Source organism: Polypterus senegalus, chromosome 13 (assembly GCF_016835505.1).
Source record: "Polypterus senegalus isolate Bchr_013 chromosome 13, ASM1683550v1, whole genome shotgun sequence".
Taxonomy (NCBI): Eukaryota; Metazoa; Chordata; class Cladistia; order Polypteriformes; family Polypteridae; genus Polypterus; species Polypterus senegalus.
Genome location: NC_053166.1, coordinates 25,989,427 through 26,008,238, shown reverse-complemented (window position 1 = coordinate 26,008,238; position 18,812 = coordinate 25,989,427). Strand labels below are relative to the sequence as shown.

The window sequence follows — 18,812 nt, the reverse complement described above, 5'->3', positions numbered from 1 at the left end:
TGGATTGAGGTCAGGCAAGTGAGTGTAGGGGTCAGTCAATGGTATCAATTCCTTTATCCTCCAGGAACTGCATGCATACTCTCGCCACATGAGGCCGGGCATTGTTGGGCACCAGGAGGAACCCTGGACTCACTGCACCAGCATAGGGTCTGACAATAAGTCCAAGGATTTTATCCCGATACCTAATGGCAGTGAAGGTGTCGTTGTCTAGCCTGTAGAGGTCTGTGTGTCCGTCCATGGATATGCCTCTCCAGACAATCACTGACCCACCACCAAACCGGTCATACTGAACGATGTTACAGACAGCATAACATTCTCCATGGCTTCTCCAGACCCTTTCACGTCTGTCAAATGTGCTTAGGGTGAACCTGCTCTCATCTGTGAAAAGCACAGGGCACCAGTGGTGGACCTGCCAATTCTGATATTCTATGGCGAATGTCAATTGAGCCCCATGGTGCCGGGCAATGAGTACAGGGCCCACTAGAGGACATCAGGCCTTCAGGCCACCCTCATGAAGTCTGTTTCTGATTGTTTGGTCAGAGACATTCACACCAGTGGCCTGCTGGAGGTCATTTTGTAGCCTCTGGCAGTGCTCATTCTGTTCCTTATTGCCCAAAGGAGCAGATACCGGTCAGTCCTGCTGATGGGTTAAAGACCTTCTACAGCCCTGTCCAGCTCTCCTAGAGTAATTGCCTGTTTCCTGGAATCTCCTCCATGCCCTTGAGACTGTGCTGGGAGACATAGCAAACCTTCTGGCAATGGCACATATTGATGTGCCATCCTGGAGAAGTTGGACTACCTGTGCCACCAAATTCTGTAGGGTCCAGGTATCGCCTCATACTACCAGTAGTGACACTCACCATAGCCAAACGAGGGAAAAAACAGATGAGGAGGAAAAATTGTCAGTGGCCTCCACCTGTTACACCATTCCAGTTTTGGGGGTCGTTCCTGTGACGATGCAGGTTCGCTCCATGCTCCCATTCAGCTTCTGGGAGCTCTTGAACCCAACACCATCGGTAATGTCACCGATGAGCTAGGCAGTGGGGCACAACAATGGAACAAGGGGATGGTGCAAAAGTCCCAAGTGCTTTTATTAAAACCAAAAACAAGCAAAAACAAAGTGTTCAAATAAATAGTGCAGTGCATCACTAAAAGTCGTAATTAAATAAATAATTCAGTAAAAACAGAATTGAAAAGTGGAGGTTAAAAACACAATAGAAAAAAAAACAATCCTTTAAAACAACAAGGTTAAAACAATGGCATAAAGCAATCTCTTTAAAACAAAGCCCAGTGCATTCTTCTTCTACTACTGGCAGCTCCCCTGCTTCTCCCAAACGGGCCCCACAACAGGGGAGTCACCCGAGCTGCGGCTGACCTTCTTCTACCTTCTGATCTGGAGGCTTCCCGATCCCTAGCTTTGGTTCAGCACTCTCCAGACCGAGACTTGGCTTCCCCCCAATGGCCATGACACTCATGCTGGGGACACCACCTTCCAAGCCTCCGGACTCCCGCTGCCTTCTCGGCCTTATTCGGCCAGCCATCCTTCTTCCGGTCATTCCCGCTCCTCACAATGCTCAGCGGGAGCGACCACTACCAGCTGCCCTAGGTGTCGGCCAAACACCCCTGCTAGGGCTCACTGTCCAGTGCTTGCCTGCGAGTGCCCGCTTGCTCTCTCTCTCTCACTCTCTCTCACGCACTGGCTTTCTCCTCACTACTTCCTGCCGCCTTCTTCTCCTGCAACCTCCGTCTCTCTATTTTCTTTTTTTTTTCCCTCCTCCTCCTAGCCGCCTCACGTTTCTATTTATTACGGGGACGTGGATCAGATGCGGACGTCTCCTCACCTGCGCACTTAAGCGAGGTTCACCCGCATCACGAATTCACCCGGGAACTGCTTCTGACCACAAATATTACGCCCCCTCTCTATTTATTTAAAAAGTGGCCCAGTTGACTTGAGCTGTGGACCTGCTACACCACATTCCACCACCCATAAGCCCCAGTTACATGTGAAGGCTCCGTGCCACTGCCAACCCTGTACAACTGGCGGCCCAGGTCCACAGTCTCATTGTTGCCCCTCTAGTGCCCCTATTGTTAATTTTATTAACACCAAAGCAGCTGAAACTGATTAAGAACCCCCTCTGCTACTTAATTGACCAGATCAATAGCCCAGAAGTTTCATTGACTTGATGCTATACTCAAATTAATTACATTTTTTTGAGCAGTATGTTTGCCGGCTTCCAAACTGGAAGATGAATGGAAACACATGGTTAACCAAACTGGCAAATCAGAGTCACAGGGTTCTACGTAAGGTTTGTGTCAACGTGACGTGAAGTCACATTTTTGAGAAGGTGCACAGCATAGATACGCCGTAGTCCAAGTAGTACAAATCAGCCCAGCCTTTAGTCTGATGAGTGGGTTTGTACAGACGGGTATTTAGTCAGGCGACCTGTGAATATTGTAATTGTAAAAACAGAACAAGACAGAATACAGGAAAGGCTTTTGACCCGCTGTGTAATAACAAAAGCAACAGTAAATGAAAGAACCCAAAAGGTAGGATTTCTGGGGTCCTTGTACAGTAAGTTCTGAGCGCAAAGGTTTCTCCTTTTGTTTTGTGCTGCTCTTGGCACAAGCTGGGTCCAAAATGGGCAACACGTTTGGGCACAGTGGTTGTTTGGTGCAGAAGGACTGGTTCCTGTGGCAGTAAAATTATAGTTCTGTGGGGAAGAGAGAAGAGCTGATTTGTGATCGCTTTCACCTCTGCCCCCATTTCCATTGTTTTTGCCTTGACGGTCCCTAAGCACTTGTGTGTGACTGTATCTTAGTCAAAGAAAGGCTGACATGGTGGCACAGTGGTTAGGGATGCTGCCTCCCAGTTCAGTTACTATCTTGACTGCATTGTATTTATGCAGGTCCAGCTCATTTCACTCCAACTGGCATGCATGTTAGGCCTACTTGGACTTTTAAGTGAGTGTGAGACATCCCACCTTACTGAGACAGGGTCCAGGACAGGGCCATTTTAACACATGGGCACACTGGGTAGTTGCCTGGGGGGCTCCATGCTAATCTATGTATGTTGTGACTTGCTGAGTGGTTGTGTAGGTAGAGGCCCCAGTGCACTGCTTTGCCTGGGGGATTTATAATGCTGTTAAGATAGTCCTGGTCCAGGGAACATATCAATGACAAAGTAATGGGAAAGTCGGATAGAGAGCTCAAATGGGTGGGTGTCTGATTTTATTCAAACAGGTTTTTTAATGTTGACACCATATAGGGGAGACCACTTCTTAGTTCAAAAGACATGCAGGTTAGGTGGATTGGCGATTCTACATTGTCCCTAGTGTGTTCTTGGTGTGTGGGTGTGGGTGTGTGTGTCCTGCGCTGGGTTGGCGCCCTGCCTGGGATTGGATCCTGCCTTGCACCCTGTGTTGGCTGGGAATGGCTCCAGCAGATCCCCGTGACCCTGTGTTCGGATTCAATGGGTTGGAAAATGCATGGATGGATGGCACTTCTTAGTTGGCATATTAGTCTTATTTGCACCTGTTTGTTAATTTAGTGCTTGTTGAGGGGAAGAAAAAGAAGCAGTGATAAAAATCAGATTGAAAGCAATCATGCGAACTAAATGAAGCAAAAAAAAGTAAAAAATGGAACGTGGATCCTGAATTGACTCCTTTGACAGGCATAAACAGCTTTGTGAAATCCACAGAGACGTAAAACTCACACTGCCGGAAAGTTCTAAGCTGCAGTCAGTTGTCTGATTAAATCGCACGTCCCTTTTGAAGAAAAAAAAAAAAAAATCGCTAACTGGTTTGAATGAAAAGCCCCACAAAGTCAGGCAACATTTGTATGACTTCTGTTTATGGTGCCCAGTAGGGGGCAGCATGAGTCACACTGTGGAAATGTAACCCCACTTCTGGTTGTTCGTGCAGTGCCATGGCAAGTTGATGGACAGAGCCACATAATAAAGAGAAAAAGCACAAAAGAGTTACTCATTCTGCAATGACGAGCAAGCGGTACGCAAGAAGTGGAGGGGATCTAACTGCACGGGTGACGGGTGAAGCATGTTGATGAAAAGCTACGACTTTGATTGAGCGCCCCCTTCAGGATATCACAAATGTCTTAAAGTCGTCTTGCATTTATTATTATTCATGTTTATAATTTTATTGAGATTTTTAAATGCTAGGTTTCCTATCACAAAGCAAGGGGAGCACAAGCGAGAGGAGGCTTGGTTTCATCATCAGTTGCCCATAACCTGGCACTTTTCGGTTGGCATGCTCATTTCCGCACTCTTATAATCGCTTTTGTCTTTCTTTCCTTGCTCTCCCAAACAGGAAGTTGAGGTAAGAAGATTTCTTTCGTTTCTTTATGTAGTTTGTAACGTCACTCTCTATCTCTCGCTCCATCTGAACCCGTGTGTCTGTTTGTCTTTCCGCTGAACGGCCAGCCCTTTGATCTCCAGGCCTGGCATTTCACCCATTTTGGGGTTGTGGTTAGAGGCAAGAACTGGAAGTGCTTTCCAGTCCAAATAGGGGGGTGAGAGAGAGAGAGAGAGAAAGAGACTCATTGTGAGATCTGACATGAAGACCCCAGACTCTGAGGGTGGACTCATTGGGTGACAGCTAAGTACCATATAATGACTAGGCAGTTTATCTATTAAAGTTGTAATGAGAAGTCAAGCAAAATGACCCCTTTTATTGGCTAACTAGAAAGATTACAATATGCAAGCTTTCGAGGCAACTTAGCCCCTTTCTTTTTCTTCTTACATCTTGCCTGATGAAGGGGCCTGAATTACCTCAAAAGCTTGCATATTGTAATCTTTCTAGTTAGCCAATAAAAGGTGTCATTTTGCTTGACTTCTCACTACATCCATAATGGCTAATACAGGACCACACCCTAGTTCTATTAAAGCTGGAAAGATAATAACCTTTTTAAACCTGCCTGATTTAATTCAGTTTTGTTTTGGGGAAAATAATCCACGTGTAAAGATTTAGTGGGATTTTACAAAGCAGCGAGGTCTCAGCACCTTGAGTGCCATCATGCTGGCTCAATTTCTATCCATCAGGCTATTCATTATCATGGGCCTCTCTATACCATTACAGATTTGTAGCCAAGTAAGGGTTCTATGGGTACCATTTCATGAGAGGGCAAACATATGCATTATTGTGAAGAGGCTGGCATGTGCATGGTTTGAGATAAGCCCTCCAAATAAATTGCAGGTAGATATGAAGTAAATGTGAGATGCCACATACACACACACACACACACACACACACGCACACACAGATGTCGACCAGACCAAGACTGGAAACCAGGTGCCTGAATCTGTGAGGCAGCGGAGATAAGCACTGTGCCACCATGCTGCGCAATGGCTACGCTCAGGATTCCTTCAGTTATTTTCTTAATCTCCTTTTCCCAGCACAGGATTGTAGAGTTTAAGATGTCAATTACAACAGCATGGCATGAAATATGGGTGCCAGGATGTCACTCCTTCACAGGCCAGTTTGGCCCATTTAGAGCGGCCATTTAAAGTTGTAAGGCATTGTGATGTGGTAGGAAATTGGAAATGATCTCTTTAAAGTACAGGGGCCACATGGGGATAGATGACTACTGTGTGAACTGTTTCGCTTTGGACTTTTACTGAAACTTTTAAAACAAAGATATTTGGTCTATGGAATTAATTCAACACGTCCCACACTTTTTCCAGAATCCTATGAAGCACAAATTGGGCACCAGAGCACCTTTACATCACAGGACATTCACAACTCTCAATGGGCCAAATAACAATCTGGATATATAGCAAGGGAACTGAAGTACCTGAAGAACACTAATGTGGACCCTGCAAACTCCACCTAAAAAGAGTCCTAGGAGCTCTGAGGTAGTGGCACTACTGTGCTATTTGTTAGGCATCTTGAGAATTCATTCATTCATTTTATTAGTTTATTAATTCCAGGCCGGTGTTATAGGGTATAGTTGACTATTAGAACATTAGGACAGTTCTGATGACCTCTAATGACCTCTTGGGCACATCCATCAGCAGTGTGTCTGTCTGTGGAGAGAGTGTCGGCCTTGTCCAGAGGTTTACTTACCTCAGCAGTGACATCCATGTCTCTGGTGACTCTTCCTATGAAGTCAATAGATGAATTGGGAGAACATGGGGGGTCATGAGGTTGCTGGAAAGGGGTGTGTGGCACTCCTGATATCTCTGCCAAAAGATGAAGGTCCAAGTCTTTAGAGTTCTGGTGCTTCCTGTCTTGCTATATGGTTGCGAGACATGGACGCTATCCAGTGACCTGAGAGGAAGTCTCGACTTATTTGGTACTGTGTCTCTCCGGAAAATCCTTGGGTACCATTGGTTTGACTTTGTATTGAATGATGGAATCATGGAGTCTCCAATGAGACACATTACCTGCGTTGTAATGCTAGTACTGGGTTGGACCCACTTTTTGCCTTCAGAACTGCTGTAATTCCCCGTGATCATACATTCATCAAGGTGCTGGAAACTTTCCTCAGGGATTTTGGTCCATATTGACATAATAGCATCAAACAGTTGTTGCAGATTTGTCAGCTGCACATCCATGATGTGAATCTCCTGCTCCACCACATCCAGAAGGTGCTTTGTTGGATTGAGTTCTGGTGACTGTGGAGGCCATTTGAGTCCAGTGAACTCCTTGTCATGTTCAAGAAACCAGTTTGAGATGATTAGATCTTTGTGACATGGCGTGTTATCCTAATTGAAGAGTCCATCAGAAGATGGGTACACTGCAGTTATAAAGGGATATACATGGTCAGCAACAATACTCAGGTAGGCCGTAGCATTTAAATGATGATCAATTAGTACTTAGGAGCCCAAAGTGTGCCAAGAACATATCCCCACACCATTACACCGCTACTAGCCTGAACTGTTGATACAAGGCAGGATGGATCCGTGCTTTCATGTTGCTGAAGTCAAATTCTGACCCCACCATCAGAATGTCACAGCAGAAATTGAGACTCATCACACCAGGCAACGTTTTTCCACTCTTTCATTATCCAGTTTTGGTAAACCTCAGTTGTCTGTTCTCAGCTGACACGAGTGGCACCCGGTGTGGTCTCCTGCTGCTGTAGCCCACCTGCTTTAGGGTCCGACATGTGTTTTCAGAGAGGATCTTCTGCTTAGCTTGGTTGTAACAAATGCTTTTTTGAGCTCCTGTTTCCTTTCTATCAGCTTGAACCAGTCTGGCCATTCTCCTCTGGCCTCTGACATCAACAAGGCATTTTCATCCAGAGAATTGATGCTTTCTCAATATTTTCCCTTTTTTGGTCCATTCTCTGTAAGCCCTAGAGATGGTTTTGAGTGAAAATTGCAGAAGATCAGCAGTTTCTGAAATGCACAGACCAGCACGTCTGGCACCAACAACAATGCCACATTCAAAGTCACTTTAATCTGCTTTCTTCCCCATTGAGATGCTCGGTTTGAACTTGACAAGGAAATGCTGCCATATGATTGGCTGATTAGATATTTGTGTTAACAAGCAGTTGAGCAGATGTACTTAATAAAGTGGCCGGTGAGTGTATGTATATTTATTTTTCTGACACATTTACTAACCGTTCCCAGCTTATCCATTTCTTTTTGTTTTTATACATCCCAACTCTCCATGACGTTGCACTTCGTGAGCTTTTTCATAAAATGGACGGATTTCTCCTATCGACATGCTCGGCGTCGCCACTCTCAGATGGCAACTTTAACCAGGGGGCTGAGATACCATCAGGTGTCAGGAATGCACAGTGGAAGAGACCTGCGGCTGTCCAAAGCAATTGTGTGTCTGCCTGCTGCAGGCGGATGTTCACTTTCACTTATCTGGCGTTTCAGTCCCCTGGAGGCCACTGCTGCCCAGCATGCAAAAATACTCAGGCGTCTTTTCAAGCGGCTCGACGGCAAACATTCAATAAAAGATAAAAGAGCCTGAATGATTTCTTTAGGATGAATAATTTATCACGCTGTGGCCCACCATCAAGGTTTTGTACTGAAAAGGATGCCGTGTTCTGACGGGGACCTCGGACATGACTGGCAGATGCTGTATGTAGTGAAATCTCATATTTGTTGCTTTATTTTATTATTCACCTGGATATAACAACGTGTGACGGGTGGCCATGGCCATTATAAGGCTGGGATGCCAAATGGATGAAAGGACCAGGGGAGAGGGCATCTACAAGACCCTACATCCCCCGGGACGCCGGAGGGCAGCCCTCCTGAATGGGAGTTGGAGTGTGGCACAGCCCTGTTGGGTTCCATGGGGAGCTACCAGGGGGAGCTGCAGAGTCCTACATGGGGCTTTCACCACACGGTTCAAGGTCTGATTAATGAGGCACCTGCTTAAAACGAGGGTCTGCTTAAAAGGAGCCGCCTCACTCCATTCAGGGAGCCAGAGTCGGGAGGAGGATGCCGAAGTTTGTGAAAGAAGAGTGGAGGTGGAGAAAAGAGAAGAAAGGAAAAAGGACTGCATATTGTACTTTGCTGATTTGTATTATGCTGCTGTGCGGAGACGAGACAAAAGCACTTTCCTTTGGAAATAAAAACTCTTGTGTCCCAACCTGTCTGTGTCAGGGTTGGGTGCCGTGTGGTTCACACACAAGAAAGAAGAAAAGTTGACACACGGAGGCTCCCTTTACAAAGCTCCCACCCAAAGAGCGTCCAAAATGCCCTCCGTAATCCTCTAAAACCAATGGGTTTCACTTCTATCCGTATTTCCCAGTCACATTTGAACTGATTTCTGCTCTGGTTTTGAACCAACTTTTAGCCAGCCAACAGTGAGCCGCTGTCCGTCACATATTACTAACAAAGTAGCAGCTAGTTACGTGTGGAAAAGGAAAAGTCAATCCTTACTTAAGCCACTGAATCAGATTTCTGTGCTCTCACCAGAAGTTTTAGAAAGACTTTCTTATTTGAACACAATCACAAGAGAGCAAAGACCAGACGCTGCTTTCTTATTCCTGTTTATCTTTATTCATGCACTAATGCTCTATCCAAACTCTTAAAATCCACAATGTAAGCTTGGCATCCCACTGACTTATACATTGAATTATAACTGAAAAAAATCAAACATATGCAAATCAAAATCAAATAACCAAGTGTAACTCACTTGAATTCTAACAAGTGTCGGTAACAGCTACAGCATATCACAGTGCTGACTCCATTACAGCTACTCTGCAGCACACTACGTGATCACCCAAACACCATGACAGATCTGATTAGTACCACTCTTCTGACAGCCCTTTAACGTTACGGTGGTGGAGTGGGCCGTACTTGAGCCATCAGGACTGCAGCGGACATGTTCTTCATGTATTTACCTGTCTGCCTCATAATGCACAGGGCCACTCCATACTTTGCCCTCATTGTTCTGAACCATCCTGCACTTGATCATCAGGGAAAGATGATATACTGCATGGATGTTGTGGACACAAAATAAATTATGAAGAACAGTGGTATTATTAGATAGATAGATAGATAGATAGATAGATAGATAGATAGATAGATAGATAGATAGATAGATAGATAGATAGATCTCCGTGACCAGAAGTGATGTCATTGTTGGTGCCAGAACTGGAAGTGACATCATCAGTGGAGTCAGAGTCAAGTGGGATTTCTTAGGAATGGTCTGCAAAAGACTGAGAGATACAGTCAGCACACTCTGCCGCACCCTGATGTGGTGTAGAATTACTATTATTTAGGCCCTTTAGCTGTTTTACATGCGCACGTGTGTGACACCGGGTACACTTCAGGCTGTCATAATCCTATAATGAATTAAGTGAGCTTTATAAGAGATGGATGGACGGATGGATGGATGGATGGAAGGATGGATGGACAGATGGGTGGATGATTCTTAGTCCTATATGGAGAGCTTTTTCCATTGTGATTCTACTATGGCCTAATAATACCTTCAAATCTAGTCATACTAGCATTGCCATCTGCTGGAGTTCAGTGGTAGTACAAGTGATTTATGACTATTTGCCAAGCTATGCTGCTTAAAGGAATAATTCTCCCAAAAATTATTTCTTTATATGTTACTTAACCCATGTAGTTTGTAGTGAAGGAGGGGAAAACGTTTTATCTCATATTTTTCAAGACAAATGGAGCCACCAAATTTTCATAAATAATAGGCATCTTTGGTGACCAATTCCAAAAAACAGAAAATGTTCTCAAAACATCTATTGTTACTTATGTCTGTAAAAGAACACACGCGATAAAGTGAAAGGTTTGGGGATCCACTCCGTATATCTCAAAATGGTCGGTTAAGTTGGTCTTTATAGACGTGAGCTCAAACCAGAACTGAAGGAAGAACAAAATGGCTGCCATATATATTAGGTATATGGGAAGTGATATAATGGGAGAATGGTATTCTGGGAACCGGGATTAATGTCAGAAAGAGGTGGGACCTTGAGAACCTGAAGAGGAAGTGATGTTGGCTGTCTTCTGAGGACCGGAAGTGGTTTTACGCTGAGGGCACGTCAGCTGGTCTGCAGGGAAAGAGGAGAAAGAATTAGAGAGCAGCGCCAACCCCTGGTCTGGTAGGAACATACACTTATTCGATCCCATAAACTGTCTCCCAAGCTTGTACCTCACAAACTGACCTTCTGCTTGTTGAAGCACCTCAGATATGCACAAGTTCGAAGATAATGCGTTCACTCGCTTTTCTTTAACTCTTAACCTTTAGTGGTGCACGTCTCTCAGGGCAAGCTTTTTGTTGATATCACATGAAAGTGCAACATTAGCCAATGATTTAGCTGTTACTGGGCAGGACTCCTGACCAATGTGTGAGGCTGGAAGGTGCTTCTTCAATAAAAATGCAAAGAATTATTATTATTATTATTATTATTATTATTATTATTATTATTATTATTATTTTCATATCAGGAAAGTGTTTTCTCAAAGTGGTCTATTCAATTATATTTTATATTACATGTATGTGTTTGGGACATTGTGAGCATACAACCAGACATATTAATGTGTGGATTATATGACACACTAGCCATCCCCCGCGGCTCCACCCACATAGTAGTGAAACAGGACAGACTTTAAAAATCAATAAACAAACAGGTATCGCTAGCTGAGTGGAGACATGGTACACTCCAAAACGTGGTGAGAGGTAAACCAATTCAAATGGAATCTGGCGTGTGAGTGAGCCCAACTCCCCACTCCTGACATCTCATTTCCCCCTCCCCTCGTCCCTTAGCCTCTGTCTCGGATTAGCGTGAATATATCGTTCCTGCAAGCGAACTATGATTCTTAGCGTGATGAGAGAAGTCGCAAAATCAACCGGAATGTTCAAGCAAATTATAGAAAAGAGCTTGATCTAACTCCATTAAGTAGTTCTCTCGTTCCCTAGCTAAGTGTAAAATACGTCCTGAGGCTTGTGCGTGAGAGAGGAGGGCCCCATCCCTCTGCCCTGGGCCTGCTGTGTCTCTCTTGCATTTGTGCAAATAAATCGGTACCACAAGTGAACTATGATACTTAGCGCGATGAGAGAGTGTTCAAGCAAATTAAAGAAAAAAAAACCCAATCTAAATCCGTTAAGTAGTTCTCTCATGAAAAGCGGACAGACAGATAGACAGGCGTTGGATATATATATATATATATATATATATATATATATATATATATATATATATATATATATATATATATATATATATACTGTAGAGATGAGTAACAAGAGATTTTGTTCATGGACCTTTTGATATTCTATGCTATTCCTTAGCCTCTGTCAACATAGACCCGTATTATATGAAAATGTGAGATTAAAATTTTTTCTTAGCCATCACTAGGAGGTACATGGGGTTGGTAACACATAAAATATAATTTTTTGGTGAAGTGTTCCTGTAATAGAGTTGAAAGTCCTTCTAAGTTACATTTGATGTGTTCTTGGTGTTGGAAAAGCAAAACGAGAGCAAGCTTTGGTTGTTACTGTTTTAAGTCCTATTTAAGATCTGCTACAGGAAGGGCATTTACAAGTGACATTGACTGACATCAGGGAGATGTCGACTGACAATAAGAGCTGATACACATCACGGGAGAAGTCGGCATCCGCACACACAAGAGATCAAGTGCAGCTGCTCCAAAAGACATCCACGACTTGAATGTGAAAAGTATCATGGTCTTGTGTGTACACTATGGAGAGCTGGAGAGATGATTAAGTGAGAAATACACATGGGATGGGGGACCCAAACATTCATGGAACTGTTAAAATGAAAAGAACTTTATTATAAATCTTACAGCAATTCTCTTTTAGTCCCTTTGACATGCAGTACACTTGTCTCATCCCTGGAAACAACCTCTGTACTCATCATGTCTAAAACGTTCTGTGTTACTTCCGGGATTTCTTCAATGATAGCAAATCTTCTTCCCTTTGATTTCAATTTTTATTTTTGGCAACAAAAAAGAAAGTCACAGGGAGTGAAATCTAGCAAATTTGGGGGATGTGAAGCAGCAAAATCTTTCACTGAAAACATGGTGTGTGCAGGTGTGTTGTAATTATTGTGCCATTGCTCTGGACATTTTTTCCTGATGTTATGTCGCTGATATCTGTCCATGGGGAACAAACTCTTTACAACCAATGTCAAAAAACACAAAAATCATTGTCTGTTGAAAATTTGCCTTGGTGGTTTGAAGTTACTTGCATAATTGTAGAACAAATGGTAGAAATTTGCACTCGCTCAACTCAGCATGATGCCACTCAGTGGACTGATTAACCAAACTGTCGGATTATGATACCCAGCGGTATACCTGATAACTACAACCAAATCCCATGCTTTTGACCAGTTCTTGGAATTTTTGAGTCCTCCCTTGCATAGTAAAACTTTGGGATAATAAGAAGCTTGGAAGACCGACAACTTGGTAATGGTCAAGCAGTGATGACAGGTCATCTGGGACGTTAGTATTTATACCAAGAATTTGAAGAAAATGTGTATGCTAAACATGAAAACGCTGTACTTGGGACCAATTGATGAGTTTCCTAAATTTAATCTGAAGTCAGGAGCTCTGCTGCAGAATTTTGAATCTTGTCTATTCTGACACTCTAATATAGAAAGCTGTGTGTGTGCTTGTCAGGTATGCAGAACCATTTTGTTGAACCTGTCTCCACCAGAATTTTCATAGATTCCCCAATCTATACAGGGGAAGACCATTGGCCATATTTCTTTCTGAAAATTTCCCTCTTGGGGACCTTTATTTATTTACTTATGCTCCATTAGGGAAGGGCCCCAAGGAGGCCATTTTGGGGCTTAGCGCAGATATGCAAGGTGGCTCCCCATGGTGGGGTTAGTCGGTAAAATTTCAGTTCATCTCTCCAAAAGCATTTTATTATTTATTTAACCCATCTGCACTTTATTCCACCCCAGCCAATGCTGGGTAGCTCTAAATATGTAACAAAAAAATGATTTAACCATGAGAGTATTTTCACATTGCAAGTACAGAGGTAGCTCTAGTAATATTTTATAGACGATGAAAAGATGTTTTGGCTGCCTTTGTGATCATCTGACATACAAAGCCCTGTGTGCCGTTAAATACAATTACAAAACTGTTGACAAACAAGGTTTTGGTGTAGTTGGCAGGATGTATGATTCATTGAGAATGTGTCAAGTGTCTTGTGTCGAAATTGAGATGTAAGCTAAACATCCAGCAGGATGACTTGCAAGCTCCCAGTTCATTACAATAGTTTGTTTTTATTGTTATCAACTGGTGCTCAGGCAGTTTAGACGACTGACTCAGAGCTCTATAGTGAGTCAGAGGTGGAAATGATACCAGTAACCTTGTGATTTAGAACTTACACAACAGATTATGCTTTTTTTTTTTACTTTATTGTATAGGGAAAGTATTGTAATTGTTCAAAAAAGAAATTGATGAATCTTGACGTTTTAGACCTCCCTAGAGTCCGAAAATACTGTTTTTGGAATTATGTCTGCGTGTCTATGTGTGTGTGTGTGTGTGAATGTAAACACGAAAACCTGAGAACGCTTTCACTTAGGACAACCAAATTTTGCATACAAGTATTAGGTACAAAAAGATTTCTTGCAACTGTTGAGCTATTTCCGCTAACCGGAAGTGGTACCTTTTTATTCATGCAGCTGCAGAGTCCGACTTATTCAACTTTACTTTAATAATAATTGTTCAATATGCCGTATATACTTGCGGATAAGTCAGGACTTGATTTTACCATATAATTTCAGGTATTTTATAATGTTGGTCGTACGAGGTGTGGCAGAAAAGTAATGAGACTGGTAACACTGCAAGCGATCTGGCAACGCTGCGCTGTTGTCCTTGATAGAGCACGTGTATCAGTACCCTCCCATAGCTCAGTGCGACTTTCAACTCCTTCCGTTAACTACGTGATTTTTGTGACCGCTATTAGCGAGTTGTGTTTTTGGTTGTGCGTCACGCAAAATGGAACAGCGGAATTTGGAGCAACGTTGTCCCATTAAACGGCAAGTGTGACGTTTGAAAAGTTAAAACAGGCCTATGGGGAACATTCTTTATCCCGAGCTCAAGTTTTTCACTGGCACAAATAATTTTTGGAAGGCAGAAAACACGTTGAAGATGAACACCGTTCAGGGAGGACTTCAACTTCGAAAACCAATGAAAACATCGAACGTGTGAACACTCTTGTGAGATCAGACCGTCGTTTAACATTAAGAATGTTGAGTGAACAATTAAATTTGAACAGATTTACCGTTCATCAAATTTTAACTGAACATTTGCACATGCGAAAGGGTCTGTGCCAAAATGGTGCCGAAAAACTGCCCTCTCCATAACAGAATTTTTGACCTCAAAAGGCATTCCTGTGGTTCCCCAGCCCCCTTATTCACCTGACCTCAGTCCGTGTGACTTTTTCCTTTTTCCTAAACTGAAAATGTCCTGAAAGGACGTCATTTCGGACTTTAGAAAACATCCAAAAGAGTGTAACGGACATGCTGAAGACCATACCGGTTGAAGACTTCCAGCGCTGCTACCAACAGTGGGAACAACGTCTCCATCGGTGTGTAGCTGTCCAAGGGAACTACTTTGAAGGGGATAACATTGATGTTTGAAAAAAATAAAAACTTTGGTAAATAAAAAATCAGTCTCATTACTTTTCTGCCACACCTCGTATAAGTCAAATGCAGAGAACTCACGCTATTGGTCCAACAGATTATGATATGCTAATGCCCACCTGAGACAGTAACCACGGAGCACACAGCCTTTTTTTTCTATGTGAGTGTGTCAATGCGCCGTATCAGCGTGTGCTCCTAACCCCTCTCTCTCTATTGTCCCTACGTGACCACACGGTAATACTTGAACTATTCCGAAACAACTTTTGCACTGTTTCGTTTTTTTTTTGTATCTCACACCCTCATACACTTTTATCATAAGAGCATCCCTTATTTATGATGGAGCTTTTGATCTGAAGAAAATACGAAGCTGGTTTTAAATGAAAAGTCATTGAAGTAGCGAAAGAAATTGGTAACTGCGCTGCTGCAACAAAATTTGATGTGTCTGAGAAACTGATGCGGGACTGAAAGAGGCAAGAAGATGTAAAAAAAAAAGAATAAAATTAAGTGTCACGTTTTTGAATGGGTGTATAAGTTGGGTCTGATTTTATGATTGATTGTTCGGGTTTCAAGACCCAACTTATACATGAGTATATATGGTATTATTATTTGATTTGATTTGTGTTTGATAGTTCTTTAACGTACATAATATAAAAATATAATCATTGTCTTCTGGTTTACTCCTCACATATCCATCCCCATATCTGATTATACAAGAAAGTTGAGGGGTGGTCACTCCCGATTTTTTAAATTTCAGTCAGCATATATTTGAAGACATCCATGCTTTGAGCTCAGTGGAGCAGACAGTGAAAGTTTATATTCATCCATCCATTTCTGTTTTGTGGACGTTAGAGGTTAAACCCAACAGACAGACCTTCAGGACACAAGTTAAAAGCAATGAGAAGTATTTTTAATTATTTTCTTCTCCCACATAGTGCCCTTCAAGCACCATCAAGCACATAAACACAATAATATTCACAATTCTCTTCTCCACACCTCCCAGCAGGCTTCGTCCACCTCCAACCGACTCTGGCTCGCTTGCTGGGTTAACAGCAGTCCCTTAAAATAGTCCTTGACCCGGAAGTGCTTCCGTTCTTCCTCCCACGTAACTTGCAAGCACTTCTGGGTGAAATGGAGAACTCAGGTTCTTTAGTCAGCTCGGAGGTATTTTAGGGCTCATGTCCGCGTGATCCATTAGTAATTCCCGGCTATAGGGAAAGTGAATCTGGTGCTTAACCCATTACTACTGTATGCAAGGCAAAATGCAACTTTAATCTGATTAACACTAGAATTACCAGAGCCTACGAAAAAACTCGTAATTCCGTCCCACCTTAAACTGCTTCTTAAATCCCTTCACACCTCTCCGCCAGCGCCCTTTGTCTTCTAAATGTGCTGATAAAGAGAAGCCGGCTATTCCATCCCCCCACCAATTTAGAACGTGCACGAACTTCTCTCAGCTCATGCCTTGATTGAGTATCTGGGAGTGAAGTGGAGTTTTAGAGTGAAATAATAGATCGTTGTTTGGAACACACGCATTTCATGTCTGTTCCGTTTCTACAGTAATCTGTGTCAACACATTGTTAAAACAGAAACTTTTTTATATTCTAGTAGTAGATGACAAAATGTAGGCATAAACTATATAATGTATGAAGCCTGAAGTCCAAATAGCAAAGAAACATTTTCACAAGAATAACACAATTGCACTTTTATTCAAACATATAACTGCAGAAACAAAAGCCGCCTTAACATGCGACATTGACACCAGTTTCCTATAACTGACTCCATGGTTCAATAGATTCAGCCCCTGCTTGGGAATCAAGGAGTCACGGGTTCGATCCTGCGCCCTTCCGTTTTGAGAAGTAAACTGCTCTTAGTCTTACTGTTTTAGAATAAAACATACATTTGATTTCAGTCTGTAACAGCCGGTGCAATTTATGATCTTTGTAAAGGTTAGCTTTTTTTTTATTCACTTTTCACTCTCTCAGTCGCGTTCAGAATCAATCCATACAACCCCATCTGACACGGCTGTTTTCACTAAAGACGCTATAGCTCTGCAGTGTACCACGATGCATACTAACGCCCCCCCGGTTCTGACACACAAACGCTGGCGAAGCTGCCTTCTTCGTATCTCACCGTCACTTGCTTTTCTTTTATTCAGTTTTATTGAGTGTTCCTGCCAGTCCCGCATGTTGCTGTATGCTTTTCTTTTGCACCCAGGACATGCAGAAGAAAGAATGGTAAAGACCAGTAACCGCGCTATATGCAATCATCAGACACTCCCCATCTGCCCGTGTCGTTCAAACACAGGAACATATATTGGTGTAAAAGTATAACAAAAGTGCACTTTTATTCAAGTGCACTTTTTCCATCGCCTTTTCCTGTAAGAAGCAGTGTACACACTTCTCTCTATGCTGTGGTTTCTATTACACACCTGAAAGAAAGAGACAATACATATGAACATATCCAGCATACAGCAACATGCGGGGACTGGCAGGAACACTCAATAAAACTGAATAAAAAGAAAATCAAGTGACGGTGAGATACGAAGAAGGCAGCTTCGCCAGCGTCTGTGTGTCAGAACCGGTGGGGGCGTTAGTATGCATCGTGGTACAGCACAGAGCTATAGCGCCTGTATTCTGTTTCTTTTGTACTCCAGGGCACGCAGAGGAGAGAATAGTAAAGAGCAGTAAGTTCGGCGCTATATGCAATCATCAGACACTCTCCATCTGCCCGTTGTTTTGTTATACTTTTCAATACTTTTTATACTGCTCAAACGGGCATGCTCAAAAAATACACGTGTAATGCCATGAAAAGTGCATACAGACACTTCATTTCGCAAACAAAACAAGTGCACTTTTATTCAAAACTACCTGTATAACCGAAGAAAAAGAAAGCAAGATACAGTAGGCGATTGATACGACATCTTGCATGGTGCAATGCTAAGAAGTGCAGATTTTCATTCCGTGCTATATAAAATCATCACATTCAAATATTAACAGTTCCCACACACCCAAGGACCGTCCTTCCTACATTTACGACACGTGTACTTGTTGCCGTGTACACACCTCTCTGTGCTATGGTTTCTATTACACTGAATGAGCACCTGACACTGTACTTTCTTCCCTGGGGAAGGTCCGCATCAGAGAATTTCCAGTTCCTGCATAAATTCACACCCGATCTGACGCTGTTCGTTTTCAAATAATATTGCATTAGTGCGATTATATTTTCACATATATTGTCTTTCTTTCAGGTGTGTAATAGAAACCACAGCATAGAGAGAAGTGTGTACACTGCTTCTTACAGGAAAAGGCGATGGAAAAAGTGCACTTGAATAAAAGTGCACTTTTGTTATACTTTTACACCAATATATGTTCCTGTGTTTGAACGACACGGGCAGATGGGGAGTGTCTGATGATTGCATATAGCGCCGAAGTTGGTCTTTACCATTCTTTCTTCTGCATGTCCTGGGTGCAAAAGAAAAAGCATACAGCAACATGCGGGACTGGCAGGAACACTCAATAAAACTGAATAAAAAGAAAAGCAAGTGACGGTGAGATACGAAGAAGGCAGCTTCGCCAGCGTTTGTGTGTCAGAACCGGGGGGGATGGGGCGTTAGTATGCATCGTGGTACACTGCAGAGCTATAGCGCGTCTTTAGTGAAAACAGCCGTGTCAGATGGGGTTGTATGGATTGATTCTGAACGTGACTGAGAGAGTGAAAAGGGAATAAAAAAAAGCTAACCTTTACAAAGATCATAAATT

General features: G+C 42.8%; 1 protein-coding gene across 2 annotated transcripts in view; it reads left to right on the top strand.

The window, feature by feature from the left end:
- The window catches only part of spock1 (SPARC (osteonectin), cwcv and kazal like domains proteoglycan 1), a 605,301-nt gene that overhangs the window by 274,155 nt on the left and 312,334 nt on the right, over positions 1 to 18,812 (top strand). The window contains exon 3 of one of the 2 annotated variants that reach the window (XM_039774113.1): positions 4,323 to 4,331. The exons of the other annotated variant lie outside the window; for it this stretch is intronic. Coding sequence (XP_039630047.1) covers positions 4,323 to 4,331 — 9 coding nt within the window. The remainder of the gene's footprint in view (positions 1 to 4,322; positions 4,332 to 18,812) is intronic. 2 annotated transcript variants of the gene reach the window in all.